General features: G+C 33.2%; 1 protein-coding gene across 14 annotated transcripts in view; it reads right to left on the bottom strand.

Moving 5' to 3' along the window:
• Positions 1–16,743, bottom strand: part of LOC111045382 (high affinity cAMP-specific 3',5'-cyclic phosphodiesterase 7A) — a 319,448-nt gene that overhangs the window by 110,231 nt on the left and 192,474 nt on the right. For 3 of the 14 annotated variants that reach the window (XM_039430771.1, XM_039430772.1, XM_039430786.1), the window contains exon 1: positions 9,800–10,044. The exons of the other annotated variants lie outside the window; for them this stretch is intronic. In XM_039430771.1, coding sequence (XP_039286705.1) covers positions 9,800–9,955 — 156 coding nt within the window. In that variant the 5' untranslated portion in view covers positions 9,956–10,044. Of the gene's footprint in view, positions 1–9,799; positions 10,045–16,743 lie in introns of those variants that run through there. 14 annotated transcript variants of the gene reach the window in all.

Genomic DNA, 16,743 nt, shown 5'->3' with positions numbered 1-16,743 from the left:
AATGCATCTCATATCAATATTTCAGAAGCAACAATAAGGAAAGCACTATTGCTAATTGAAGGATCAATATCGAAGTGGTATCCCACGCAGTGGAAAACTGACAGGGAGCGGGGGCGGTGGTGAAAACCTTTTGGAAAGCCTTTTTCCAACAGCCCACATCACCATCTATCCAATTGATCTTTCTCCAACAGAGGCAGATCTATCTTCACAACTCCTCCATCCACAACTTTAGCTGTAGCCGAGATATTATGAGCGCCAGCGCCAACTGAAGCCATGCCGACCCACCAAATGCAAATCGCATTCATATTCATACCTCCAACGTCTTCCACCTCCAAACTTCAAACAAAGTTCTTGTGTTCTAAGAAATCGCAACTTCAAAAGATGAATCTAATACTGTAATTTCTCTGCTGTTCAAAGTAGATGAAATTTCCCCTTGAAATTTGTACTTCTAAGAATACTGAATGCATTATCATCAATGGGTTCCTATATGTCGATTCAACAAAACTTCCATATGCACTTTTTAATCTTCAAATGAATAAGCATTCCATAGTGTAAAAGAGTTAGAATTTTACAAGCGAACTCAATGAGTTAGCATTTGTTAAGTAATCAATCCAATTTACAAAATGGTAAATTGCACACACTCCCATAATATAATTTGCAATTCGTCAATTTCAAAAATCACTGGATATTAACCTAATCTTATTTATCAATGATTAACTGGATCTTAAATTATACGATTAATGTACAGATCAACACAAGATGTAGATATGATAATTCTAATTGATGTTTAAGCCAAATAGTAATTAATTTTCCATGTTCATCAAATATTTGAAGGTTTTTTTAATTTTTAATTCTTTCATTGCTTTCATCTTTCATTAAATCGATTTCATAAAATATATATAAACTTTATTGAAATAAATAAATTTGAATCTCTACTTCTTACTTCATTATTTCCACTTAATGGAAAGCTTCCATTGCAACGCTACACGAATGTCTTCAACTGCATAGTTTAAACCGTGACTTAAAATCAATAATTGCGTTACATACAAAAATAAATTTGAAGGCCAATAAAAAATGTATATTGTAATATCCTTAAGAAATAATGTATTCCAATCATGATTAATAGGTCTTATCAAAACCAACGACATCTAAAATTTCAGTTTAGTAGCTCAATTTTCAACCGTGTCATATTGTTCTCATCTTAAATAGCCACCGGTAATCCCTTTCATAATTGACCTGACATTGATACAATGTTAGCGAATTCGGTCAAAAACATTAATTAATATCAATCCCTTTCAAAACTTCAGTGGCATTAGAGTTCCATATTATAATCTCATAACATTATAATACCATAATACATAATACCATAATACCTATCATGTTTCACAGTTAGTTTCAGTTGTAAATCATTACTTGACAACAATAAAATGTATGGTAGACGAAAATCCATGTCAAAATGAGATCAACTAATGCAACACTGAGACAGATAAGTTTTATACATGATGATCTGTATCTACCATGAATTGGCATTTATTACACATAATGTAAAGCACATCTGAAGCCATGTCAGAACGGGATCAACTGATTGAATGCATTGAATGGAAGGCAGCTGCGACTGAAAGGCAGGCATCTCGCTAAATTGTGATTAAAATTCGGAACAAGCCGATTGGTTGGTATTGAGCCAACTCATCAATGAATATTTATTATATGAGATCCGAGACTTGGTTGAAGATAGAGAGGATGATAGAATCAATCAGAGGCATGAAGGTAACAAGGGTTAGCGGTGCCGAATGCCGATGCTTCAATAGCGAATTATTGAATGAATGCCATCGCCTCCTCAATGAAATCAAATTTGTAAACGAATAGAAAGCTGAATAATTAATAATCGACGGTGGGATTTCGTTTCGACCTACCATTGCAGACCTGTCAACCTTTCATACAACACACTCTCTCACTCTCTTGTTGTGTATTACATCCGCGCTTATATGAATGCCGATAGCTATTGCCGGCAAAGCTTTACGAATCAACGCGTTTCAATTCGAGAAGATTTGCGTTTTTTGTTTCAAAATAATTAACGTTGGATTGCTTTCGAATGTAAGCCTATTTATCAGATTACTTTGACAAGTTACTCATTGATAGCCTGCTGATGAAACTGGATACTGTCAGGTCTCGATAATATATTTTTAAATGCAAATCAGCTCTAATTCATCCATCAAATAAGCACCGAGATTTTTACGACTTGATAAGAGAATGAGTTTTAATGAATTTTGTTTGTTCGTGCGATTGATACAAAGGCCATTTTTTTATTGATATTTAATTAATTTAAATCTTTTATCCTTTATGTTTAATAAATCATTGAAACTTGATTATTAATTCATAGCAATTACTTGAATGCTTGAAGAGAACATTCATGAACAAATATTTTTGTGGACGCTAAAAATTTATTTTAATTTTTTTGATATGTAGTTATGAGCTGTTTCATGAGTTTTTTTTTGTTCTATGGAAATTCAATATTGCTTTTCGAAGCGTTGTCCCGTATTTCACATCTGATTTGAGCCCGATCACTCGAAAATAGCATTTTTGTGGACTTGAAATAACTAAATGGTACATTTTCAGAGCATTACATACAAATTGGGAGGTAATTTGAAATCAGCAACCTGGCAAGTACTGGATCTGAACAGTTACAAGCGACCCGATAACTTAAAAAAGAGAAGAATAAATGAAAGAGATTCTACATTACCCTACAGCAGGTCAAGAATATTCTATCAATTCTCCAGAAATCGTACGTACCTGTGAAAAAGAAAACAAAGATTATGAAAATTGAACAAACTCTTCATATTCAACCGATCACAGAAGCAGATCCACATGGAACTGATAAGAATGAATGTAGACTTGTAATCTTGTAATCTGGATAGAGAATTGAAAATCCAATTTAGTCCTAACTCCGCCTAATAAAGAATTTTTTCAATTCATTCCATTTAGTCACATCGATGTAATTATGATATCTATGATAAAAATATTTAATATCTTCAATCAACTAGTAGCTGAAAATTCCACTAAAAATATTCAATACGGTAATCAATTTTTCAATTTTTTTTACTCCAATGAAAAATGAGAATAGCTCTTTCTTTATTAATTTCTTCATTAACTTATTCCTTTCTTAATCATCCTAATTTTTATTTCTCTCCACTGACATGATATATAAGTTTCACCACAGAGCAAAGATATGCTGCCTTACCAAAGAAAACATTATGCTGCCTTTTCTATAATGTTTTTACATTCAAAACTATTTTTCCATTATTTATTATCGAAATAGCTTGAGTCACCAGCATTCATCAATACAGAATCTTTCAAGTTGGACTTATCACATGGAAAAAGGGTTTCGAGAAGTTTTCTTCAGGCATACAGAAAGAACTTTTGTTTGAAACGACTCTTTTGAGAAGTTTTCAGACAAAAGTTGGGCGAACTACTGCATTAGGAAGACACTGTGACTGTGACCGGCTGACATCTCAACTACTTATACTACCAAATTCTTATTGAATTTCTGCTAAACTTTTCGTTGGTTGGGCTCACATGAGTCACATGAGCCCTGAGTCATCAAATCCACATTATCAGACAGCCCACAGTCGACCTTATCTTGAACGCAACTTGAGAAGCACATTGTCGGTTCCACATTCAGACATGCCGTATCACATATTCAAATGTAGTACCTATCTCATTTCTGTATAGGGCTACTTTTTATAGAAATAGAAAGAAAAATAAAAATCTCAGTACCCTTTTTGAATTATTTAATCACAACATGTTTCGGACAATGTCCAATATTTCAAATGTAGTATTACATAGCTTGGCTCGATATGAATCTGATCTACCCAAATATTAGTTTACAGTATATATAGAAGATAGATTACATGCAGTACAATATGTATACGAAATTTGGAGAGCGATACGAGCACAGGACACAATGTTTCCTGATGAGGCATCATCACATTTTCAACTTTCGATTTGTGAAAATTTTTCACAAAACTTTCAATTTTGGGAAAATTGTGTGTATTATTTAATTGAGTATGATCACTCAATAGTACTCATGTTTCTTAAAAAATAATATAGCTCAATAAATAATGCCACAGAGAAGGATAGGCGAATCCTTTTTCCTCTGTGATAACTCTCAAATATTATTTCTCACGATACTGTTTTTCTTTTAACTCAACCAAAAAATACGGATTCAAACAACAAAATATTGGACAAGCGAAAAAGGATCAGGGTCCAACGTGCCAAATTGCTTTGAACCCCAAGGATGTTGTGATTTCGTTTTGAGTTCTTTACTGCAAATAAAACCAAAAGTACCAGCAAATACAGTCTGGACGTGTTTATCGTCAGACTACCATTCTCATCCTTTTCTCTTACATTATACTCTTTTTCATGTTCATCTTCTTCTTTTTCTTCATCTTTTCTTCATTCTCAGTTGCCTTCTCGTCCTTCACTGTTGTTCACTAGAACATTGGGTCGTGGAGAATGGGTGAGCCGGGCCGCCGGGCCGTTAGCACGACTGTCATTTATGACTGTAATGCATAAAAGCCGTATTCTGGCCGTCTTATTTCTCTGCTGTCCCTTTTGATGATTCTCTCTGCGTCGTAGTTCTTACTCTGCCTCCATCACCAACCCTTTCCTCACCACATTCTCCACTCCATTAGTAACCAACAGAGAACACATATTCCAGTCTACTATCACTTACTCTACACATTATCATTGGGTAGTCCACTTCCTTCCATTCTAGTGATACGTATTTCATCTCATCTACTTCTCCTTCCTCTTTTTACCGTTTTCATCCCTTTCCTTTCCAACAAATACCAATCAGTTCTATCATGATTCCTCCTTTTCCTTTAATGTGGCGCTTGCTGCTAATGTAAGTTTTTTATTTAATTCATCTTTCTATTCCTTCTTCACAAATTCATAATTTTCACTCCATTCACCCATCATTTAGGCTACAGTAACTATATTACCCACAGTATGGCCATTGTCACGCTTCTGATTGGTTAGCTTGGTCACATGGTACAAATCCGCCATTAAGATTCCAAACAAACTTTCAAGTCCTATCTTATAGCATTAGACATTTGGAACTTACCACTCCTTTTACCGATTGTAAACATATTTTGAACTCACGATGAGTTTGATATATCATTTTCGAAGTGATATTGATTATACTTTAATATAGGCAATAAAGAAAATTTTAAAAACACTAATAAAGCTTGAAACATTAATTTTCCTTCCTTCGGACTCATCGCAGACCACTTCTAGAGCTTTCGCGGACAACTTATTGGGAACCAGTGATCTAGATAAATTTCAATTTTATTGTATTTCCTCATCCAATTTATTGGATCGAGCTACAAATAATCCAATTTCAAAATACTTTTTGCGGCTCAATTAAATATAACATTTTATGAAATTATTTTATTAAATTAAATTTTTAACCATGATTAAGTGCTGATTAAGTAGTACGTCTTTACTTCTATTATTGATTCTCTTCAGTACTGAGTACCCTACCTATAACATGTTCAATAATTGGTCAATAGTTATTGATATAATATGGATTTAGAGTTGCATTACCACGAGCTTAAGATTTGAAATGTGTTATGTGTTTTCTTTTTCGATTGCTTACAAATCATTAAGTAGAACTATGGCTAGAACAATTGGCTTTTCCACAGTTTATATGCAATGTTGTGTTTACAATATTTCAGTCAGACTTATTGGCTGTCAACTAAACAAAATATTTGAATGTTATGAAAGTTATTAGTGTTAGAAGGTTTTAAGTTTCCAAAACATACATCTATATCATCCACTTTGTATCTGTCATTAAAACAAATTCAGAATTGAAAATTCTATTGTGATGAGAATTCCATCATATTTCTACAAATAGATATGAGAACTTCATTATTATTTGTCAATGGGACAAAATTTATTACTAAATTTAATATCATGACATATTTCAAAAGTTTTTTTGGAGATTCAGCTTTCAGGTTACGTTACCTACCTTTCATTTTTACTCGCTATTATCTACGAATCACTATTTCAAGTTCCAAAACTATATTGGGAATTTAGAAAAAACATTAAAGAAATTATATGGAAGTTAATAATCACAAACATATGCATTAATAAGTAAAGGAAAGCGATTTTACTTATAATCGCCTATAAGCTCCATTGTAAAATTCAAATATTTGAAATCTTCATGGCGGCGGCGGGAGAAAAATTTCCAATGGCCATACTGTGGGTAATATAGTTACTGTAATTTAGGCTATCATTTTAGGAATGACTACGTCATTCTTTTTTCCTGTTCCACCTGAAATCTCTTTCCTTCATCACTGATTTCTAATACACACAAAATGTTTCTTTCCTAGTTTATTCATCTTTCCTCACTATTGCTTCCTCCTTTTCTCCTCCCTCTTCTTACTGTTGTCACCGGCTCTTCGCAATTTCTTCTCTCTTCCATCATAACAGAAGGCAGGCAATACGCGCCGTGACGCCATGCATACGAAATTGGGACACAAGCGAGCTCAATCCGGCCATAAAAAATCACTGCTTCTTCTTCCTCCTTCATAACACCAAGGATTTCGGCCCTCACGTCGCTACGACGCAAATGCATTCATGAAGCGCGCATGAGTTTTAAGCTTAACATAAGTCGCTCGTACACGGCTAGCAACGTTTATTGTATGAGCGGTGATGAAAATCGTATGTTTATGACACTGAGTTATGCTGAAAATGCACATGGAAATGACGGAAATTTGTAGGTAACAGTCGTAGTAGACAGGTTACTCTTATGGGAATATCTATTTATGTCAGAATTCAATGAAGGAAGGATATATATATATATATATGTTGTATTGGAAAATTTCTTCAGGGAACGAGAACTTTTCTGCACTTACAAGTGAAAAACAACTATTACCATAGAGAAAAGATACTTGCATTATTTGCCTCTGCTTTAGGTATGAGAGAGTTAGGTTTAAGTAAGTGTAGAAGTCGCTGTTTCTGCCGTTTGCTGGGTCTCATACATCTTTGATAAAATGGCCGATCGGCAAGTGGTGCAAATTGAAATGATATCAGTTGAGATCAGTCCCCAAGGATTAAGACCTCAAGGATTTAAGGTCAATGAAATTCGAAACTTGAATGGATACGAACTCTAGGATATAAGGTTAATGAAATTAAAAAATTGAATGAATGTAAACTAAATTATGAGGTATTGTTTATCCCATAATCAAGAATTTATTCACGTGCATTTTGAAAATATGGCCTTGTCATGGTTGTTTATGAAATTCAAAGTAATTGTTCAATTATCTTTTATGATAATATTCATTGTCAATAATGAACAATTATTCTCAAAAGTCAATAATTATAAACTGAAAACAATAATTTTAGAACATAATCATCTGTAAATCAAGAGATAAATGAATAAGTGATATGCGGTATTGCAGTAGGAGGATCAATCGATACTTCAAATGCGATTCGAAACTAAAATTTATAATCATCATGATCATCATCCTCCCTCCCTCTTATCGAACAGCACAGCACAAGCATAAAGCTTAAGCTAAGCTTAATACCAAAAAACGCAAGGATTGGACAAATGAATGAAAATCCCAAAAACGCTAGGATTGGACAAGTGAATGAAAAAATACAAATTTTGAATAGATCCAAGTTATTAATCAATGAAACAACAAAAATAAGAGGCTCATTGTGATGATTGATCCTGAATAACAATTCAATCTCTTCAAACCATATCCTGAACCTAGTAGGATGAGATCCGCTGTAAGTTGAATCCAATAGGTTGTATAGAATGAGAAACATCTTTTCCTCAAACAGAAGCCATGTTATTATTGTAACTGGAACGATTTATTATCAGCCTGAGCGCCTATTAAGAAGATATATTTGCAGTTTGAATGAAGCCATAGCCGAAGGGTAATCCTTGTATCACAAGAAATTTAGCACAGTCAAGCGATCAATCATGGTTTAAATTGAAAGGAAACGAAAAACCTCGAAATTGAATTTGTGTCGTGAAATTGAGAGAATCGACTCAACGCGAAACAATTCATCACATTCATAGGCGCATTTAATACGAGCGCCAGTGCCCACTATCAATCTTTGTTAGGTCTCCGTTTAGCCTACCAGTAGATAGATCATCTTCATACAATCAATCAGCTGACTCTTCTTCTGTTATAAGATCAATCGTTTATCCTACAAGGAATACTCTTTCCCAACATCCAACCTTGGCCTTAGAAGACCTTCAGGTAGGACCATAGGGAAACAGAAAACATTAATGAGATCAGAAAAACTGAAATCATATTAGCAGCTTTTAACAATCATTCAAGATCCTTCGCATTATTTTATTATCGAAGGTTCACGTGATATATGAATAATGGATACACAGTTGTGAATTTTTTCAATTTATTTGGAACTGTGATAAAGATAACATACACAAATTTATATAACTTAATAGGTATTTCAAATAAAAATAGTCAGTAGAATCAGTAGTGGATTGAGTTCAACTATTTCCATTTTGTTTTTGCCAGGGATGATACTAGGAATCATATCCAGATAATTACAAAACGGCATTATTTTATTGTTTTCATAGAAAAATATAAAGGCAGCATTCTTTAGAACACTTCATAAAATTCAAATATTAAAAGGTCAACTATTTAAAGGTACTCTCTGATAGTCTTCAAATAGAAACAAAATTATTTCGTACTAGATTGGGATTTACCTCAAACATAAATTGAAAATACTCATAAAGCTTTTACCTCTTCAAACATTATCGTACTATAAACCCAATATTCTACTCACATGAAAAAACTACAAGTTCAATGTTATTTGTAAATACCTAATTGAGTACCTATTTGAAATGATGCTTTTTCAAAATATCGAAAGATTGCATTCAACTGGCTGATGAATTTCTCAAGTAGCTAATTAATAAATCAATCAAAGCATTTTCAAGAGGACAACGTCAATCACAGTGACTGATGACGATCAAATAAAATATTTTAAAATGATTCACTCTCTGCTGCCTGTGATAAATGAAATTTGAAAAATAATGTTCCCATTGTAGAATCACCACAAAATTCAGTCGCAGTTGTGTGGAATTAGAGAGACAGATTGAAAATCAATTTATACTTCCAAATTTGGAACGGAATAAAATGGATTTTTATACAACGCTTATAGCTTTATAAACAGTAGTATATGTATCTCTTTCCTGTATAGGAAATAAAATATTTTAAAAAAAGGGTACTGAGATTTTTATTTTCTTTATATTTATAGTAGTATATGTTCCTGATTTTCGTAGCATTACAATATCCTCATCAAGAATAAATATAATTGTAGTATTGGAGTACGTTCCTTGAAATTTTGAAAAATTAATATTATATAATATGAGATAAGATCAAGCGAGAATGAAGTAAAAGGTCTGTCGGAAATCAAAATTCAACTTTCCATAGTGTCTGGCTGGATGGATTTAAAAAATTAAATTAAATTTGAATTCCCTGGAAAATTAAGATCTTAAATTAATCGGATTTTAACGTTTTTTAAGATTTAAAAAGAAAATAGTTTAATTTGATAATATTCATTTTGTATTATGAATCTATGATAATCTTATCTTTCAAATGAGATACAAACAAATTCTCTTGAAAACATTACAAAATGACAACGTAGAATTCTCTTCGAAATGCTTTAGGAATTCCGTTTACAACTACGCCATACAGTGAGACAGAAAATGGCAATACATTGAATTTACGATTAGATAGTATTTAGCATAACGGCTTACCTCATTCGACGATAGCGTACCTTTTACATCACTGTTTTCTTTAGATTGCTTATCAATACACGAGAAAATAAATCGCACTCGCTTCAATAACTTACTATTTCTACCGAACATAAAAGCGCAGTGAAGAAAAGCAGTAATTTGCTGGTAGTGTACCATGAACCGTGTGATAGCAGCAAACTATCATAGGAAAAGTACCACAAGGCAAGCAAACTGCACACATTCATTCGATGACTGAAGCACGCAAAACACTGAAGAATAGGTGCATAGTGAATAGCTGCTACTGGCGCTGCTTTCAACAATTTGCACACGCTAAATGGCAAATAAAACAGTTCTGCCAACGCCAACTGCGCGAATGGCCCCCAAATAAGTAAAGGCCATGTTATTATCTGTAATAGTAAATACGTTCACGTTACGTTCCATTCATTTATTACACAACGCTGTCTGTTGAACTTGAAACTGACAAAAACTGTCTTGAACTCGCTAAGTCAACTACATGCAGTCACTTTTTTACAATAGATTTTATTTTTTATTTTTCGATTTTATTTGATGGATAAGATGAAAACGCTCCAGAGAAGAGTAATAATGAACCTAACAATTTCATGTTATAGTTATTATAACACATCATATATTCATTATATAATTTCATGTCTGTAAATAATCCTAAATTGTTCATCAATGATAAATTGGCTATATTTTCTTGTATATATTTTGACTATATTCTTGGTCATATCTTTATTCAATTAGTGTATTTATGCTATTAACTTCTCCAAAATATGCACCTTACCAAAAGGGAAGTAGAATGAGGATAAATGAACCGTTAAGAGGTATACACAAACTATATCTATTATTTGTATTTCTTATATGAAGTACTTTTCAGCAAAATTGAACTTGACAGGGGAGTTCGATTATTATTCAGTTCATAAGATAATGATAACGTGTTTCCCATGAATTTTATAATTTTATAAAATTGTATAATCATCCATACTTAATTTTAAAATTAACTATGTAAGACGTAAAAAAGGAATTAAGTGAAAAAAGAACGTAGAATAGCTCGACCTAGAAGTTTCAGCACATATAGAATTAATTCTGTCACTGAAAAAAAAGAGTTTCAACACATTGAAGAATGAAGCAGCAAATTGGTATTCAATTTCCAACAAGTTTTAGAAATCACATGGCGTTTCGCAATTTATACCATCTAATCTAGTCATCTTTAAGGGACTCATTTGATAAGAGACTAATTCAAGGGAGAAAAATTCAGTGATAATGTTATCACCTAATTGTCGACACACCACCTCCATCTCTAGTTCCACAGAATATCATCTAATTTGCCAAATCATCCTCACGAGACTAGTCTCTAGAAAATTGAATGAACGTAATGTGTAAAATTTCTCGACGCTATTTTAATTCTTCAATGAAGATCTCGGCCTCCGGGGATTCACACAACTGTTGTGGCCAGCTAATTGCTTCCTGAATATGTTACGGTCTTTTTTGAGGTCCGAATGCCGCTTAATTAGGATAAGGTGTCGGTCTGCGTCCACACTGGAAACTTTCCAACGCGTTTTAATGCAACTCGCACCTAACTTCAGCGACGCTAAATGAATGTCTTTTGAAATGGCCAACTTTTAACAGAGCCTCTAGAAAACTAAAACCGAGCCAACAGAATACAGCGCAACTGTTTCAAAGCGAGATGGCCAAGTTTCAAGAGGAACCGAGAATTGATGACAAAAGTGACAAATCACATTGTAGAAGTTTATAATTGGTTTGAAATGTTATCAACTGATTCAAGAACAGCAATTTTGAAATTGTGTGTTTTTGAAGGATGCAGAATGAACGAGATTATTGCAACTTTGAAATTGATACTCTGCTCAGTGTTAATCTTGATCTGTACAACTAGATGATAGCTAACTAGATATGATCCAAGACAATCCAAATACTAGCAATATTTTGTGTCTTTGATATTATGCTAACAACAAATGAATATTTTTGAATAGCGAAAGTAGTTTCCTATAGAATATTATTTGAAAATTTAGCTTTTCAGTTTTTACGTTCACGTTAGGTTCTCGTTCTACTCAGTACTCACTAAGGTGCATCCTCCATGAAAATGATACTCCATTTCAAGCCTACTCAAAATATGAAATAAGAGATATCTACTGTTAGGAATAAATATCATTATGGATTGCATGAGGGTGTACATCCTCTTATTCATGTTAATCATTGTACAAGTGGTGAGTGAAATTCCCTAGTCAAGAGATGGAGCTTACATCTCCTAGCATATAGAAATACAAAATCGTACTTATCTAAAGAGTTATAAGTCAAAGTTTATTTTACAAAGTAATGTACTTTTGAATAAACAAACATAAATATTGAAAACATTATTAGAGGAGTTTATCAATCGGATAGAGTTAAGTTATTAATGATTCAGTCACATAATAAGGTTTTACACAGCACATTTTCTGAAACTCAGGAGCATTACAAAGAGGAAGGAATGAAAAGTGAGGAAAATTAAGGTTTCACATACAGTATGGATGTAGTCTGATGACACTTCTTCATGAACGCATATTTTCACGCCGGAATCTATTCCCCTAACAATCTAATAGTTTTTTACATTCAAATTCCACCTCACGATCTCTTATCTACATTCATATTATATCACTGACCATTTCATACAACATGCCAACCAGGAAGGATCATAATATGCAGCTCGGCTTTGCAATCAAGATGACAGGTGTTTCATAGAGGTAAATTAGAAAGGTCGTCGGTCATAAAATGAGGTTCGTGCGAGAATCAAGACAGAGAGGGGAGGGGAATTTGAGTAAGTAAGGATGAGTAGAAAACAGACAGATGATTGAGATTTGTAAACAGTTCTTATAAATAGCTCGCCTGCCTGACAGTGGTGAGTAAACGAGGCCGATAGGATGCTGTCATTTTTTCTCTCCTTTCCGCTGTCACCCGCGGCCGGTCATTGGGTCAATCTTTTTTTAACAGCGACTGCAAACAGTGAACTTTCAAAATGGTTTCGATTGCCAAATCACAGCTCGACACACTCACTATTCGACCAGATGATCGCTAACAGGCTGCACAGATCACTCACTGTTAGGAAGCACTGGCCAAATAATGAGTTGGGCACACTTGCCACAAAACAATAGACCTTCTCCTGTCATGTGAATGGTGTGATAGTCAACGATTTCTCGGAGAGATTTCAGGTGACTTTCGGATTGTTTACTTTGTTTTATTCTAGCTGTTCCAACATTTTAAGTACTGCAAAAGTAGCTTCCAAATAGATCATGAACTTAAATAAAACTACCCAACCAGTCGTCAGCCGAACAAAGGGACTGAGAATGGAAGAGTTAAGCTGAAAGCATGAGATAACTTTGATCTTTCTAATGTATTTCAGCGAGGAACAATGTTTCCAACATTCAAGATAGTGGAGGTTATGAACATGTGAAAAACATAAAACTTATTGTCCCACTAACAAATCCCATGGATTGAAATTTTTCACCAACTACAAAAAAATCTCTCCAATGAAAGACTAGATTAGCTTTTTGTTTATAAAGATGAGACATTATCTGAATAATCAAAAACAAGGGATCTATCTAGATTGGAACGCATGTCTAACATCCGTTTATGGACAAGATTGATTGCTCCATGCCAGATTGCTGGGGATCACTATCACTCCAAGTTTTGTGAGAAAATGAGAACAAAGATAATTTCAAACAATCCACTGATGAAAATCTGGATCAACAAGGGAGAGGAGCATGCTCTCAATCGTAATGCTTCTCCAATGCTATCGTGAACAACCCAATATTCTTTTCAATAATTTTCGATGTCTGTCAGTGATAAATCTTGAGCATCTGGTCCCCCCTCCCTCCTGTGACAATAAACCACCCAAACCACCTGCTCTCATCTCATTATGTTCAACTGCACTTTTCAGCCTAACTGCCGACATCTGCAAAACGAAAGAACCCTTCAACCTGCCCGCTAATCGTCTCCTACAATCTAATCCTGTTTTTTCGTTGTTTTTTTTTTGTGACAGATGTGGGGAAGTGGATGACCTTAGCCTTCACAGCGAGTATAATGGTATTTGGGAGATGTGAACAATGCTAGAAGGTGTACTAGATTAAATTAAGCTATAATTGAACTATTGATTGGGTGCGATAATATTATATTAAATATAAAAGACAAAACATTGACATGTAGATGTGCTAAAAATTATAGCGACTTTCAGAAATACATCAAATAGCTAATTACAATATTATTCCATGATAATTGACCTATTGAAGAAACGTATGGAGGATCATTAGTAATGTCAATTGAAAGTGTGAAGCATGATTCACAACTATTGAGCCCAGAAAGGGTGGAATATAAAATGGATTTACTCTCTATTACATTCTATCCTCTCTGATTGCGTATAAATATCAAGATTGAAGAATATTTAGAACCTGAAGAATATAGAAGAATATAGAGAACCTGAAGGAGACAAATCAATAGACTTATTAATCTGATATTGATGAAAATAGGAAAACACTTTCAGAAAATATTAAAAAAGCATGGTGATAATAAGAGTTTTGTAAATCTATTTTGAAACAATAAATTGAAGAATCAAACACGGAATGTTATATATTTACATCTGCATTTTGCAAACAAAGAAACACAAGGATATGTCACAGTTGAATACGCAACCTGTAGGCCTACTGTGAAAGTTTAACACAGTATTTTTAGCTATTCACGTTTTCTAAATTCTAGTCATGAACTAGCAATACAGAAGACATATTAACCAAATATCTAAACCTCAGTTTTTAGCAAGTCAAAAAGGATAACTAATGGAAATTTGAACGCAAAGTCGTAAATTGGTGGAGCTAAGTGGTAAAGCTATCATGGAGATTCATTACCACATTTAAAACAACAATCAAAAACACATGAATAAAAATGAGGAGGTGGATAAGTTGAATGGATGAGTGACTCACTACAAAACGATTAGGCGAGTTTTTGTTTGTAGTAGTATAAAATTCATTCATATATCAGATTTTGTAAGGAAGAACATTTCTTTCAACCTACACTGGCAGAGGCGCCGCGCCGATTGTGATTACACTGCGTAGTAGAGCAGTTCCATCAATACAACAATGTATCAGATTAGTGTAACCAATTAGCCAGCACCTACACATCACATCACCTACATCCCACACTGTACTTGCAACCATTACCTTGTCTATAATTTGCTTGTAGAAAATGATAGTAATAATGGGTTTACTTGGCATCCATCAAACCACACCCCAATGCTGGGAGGTCCATTTCATCTGAATATTGACATTTTAGTGGTTTTATAGAAATCGTCTAATTCATTTTATCACAGCTATGATTTCATACAACTAGATTCATAAAATCGTTTTGTATGTTAATCTTGAAGTGAATGAAAGCTGGAAATGATCAAAGGTTCATATAATTGAACGTAAGTTCAAAAAATTTTCTGGATGATTGGAGTACTAGTTTCATCAATTGAAACTGTATTATATGGAAATGAAGGTTTCTGTATAACTATTGAAACTTCAAGAGCCATGAATAATTGCGAAGCAAATCTCTAGTACTAAAACTATTTAAAACTGAAATATCTGAATCACAAGCACCCTTTTTTGAAATATCATCACTCATCAGTCTTAATATTTGTATATTAACTTCTTTCTATTTGTATATTAGTAACTTCTTTAATATTTTTAATTGATTAATACTGATGCGGAACTGTAAATAATTATTTATTTCTTAAGTTTGATTTAATTTTATGTTGTCAATTTTTGTAAATGTTACCACAGGAAACTACCTTGTAACAATTATCAATAAATATCCTATCTTATTTGTGAACTTTGTTGCAGCTTCCATTCAAAATATTGATTCACTAATAATCGACTCTAATTCTAGTGATATTTTACAAGCTAAATACAGTTGAATTACCCTAGTTAACAAAGAGAACTTGAAATAAAAAATAAAAGGTCTACCACATTTGTAAATAGCAAAACTGATTGTAACATTCCATATTATATTTTTATAATATGCCATTCACATTACAGAAATAATTCAAATTTGTAAAATCAAAACACGGATATACGTTAATAAAATGGAATTAGTACTAATCTTCTTCTCACTTGGACAGAATCCAATACTTGGCTCTATCAAAGTGTCCGTTGTGACCCATCACAATAATTTTGTATATTTATTTTCGTATTCGAATGAATCAGCATGATATTTTTGGCATTTGCAAGAATAGAGCGTTGGTGCGTCGTGGTTTGATATCAATGCTATTCAACCGGATAAGGCTAGCTTCACACGCATTCGGTTTCATTCGGTTCGGTTCGTAACCGAAAACGAATGAGGCTTTCATACATGTCAGGTTTTAATTCGTACGGTTCTAATTAGGTATTTTCTTCTCAAACACAGCTGTGTTTGGATTTTCACAGTTCATGCTGGTATATTTAAATATAACAGCTGGTGTTAAATTGTAAGATGTTATTTCTTGAACAACAAAATTTCAAAGTTAATTAAAAATTGTGAATTATTTGAATAGTTTCTTTTTGATTATGCTAATTTTGGATGTTCAGAGAGATCATTTTTTTTAATTGAAAAATTGTTCCTTGCTTTATATAAACATGATATATAAACTTCATCTCTTCTCTCCATTGATGAAATCATGTAATATTCGTGGAAAAATAAAACAAAAATAAAAGAATAAAAGTTCTCCTTGAGTTTTAATTTATCTCTTTCATATTTTTTAGAAAAATATTCATTGAGAAAAAAATGTTACTGTGAACTAACAGAAATGAATTGACCATATGATTTTGACTTGGAAAATTTTGAAACAGATAATCACGATATGACGTTAAAATAAAAACAAAAATCTGGTGTGGCGCACTCACACAATTTTCCTTGCCGTTATGAGAATTGATCACCTGACGCTA

Source organism: Nilaparvata lugens, chromosome 6 (assembly GCF_014356525.2).
Source record: "Nilaparvata lugens isolate BPH chromosome 6, ASM1435652v1, whole genome shotgun sequence".
Lineage (NCBI taxonomy): Eukaryota > Metazoa > Arthropoda > Insecta > Hemiptera > Delphacidae > Nilaparvata > Nilaparvata lugens.
The sequence above is the reverse complement of the archived record's forward strand: the minus strand, read 5'-3'. Positions and strand labels throughout refer to the sequence as shown.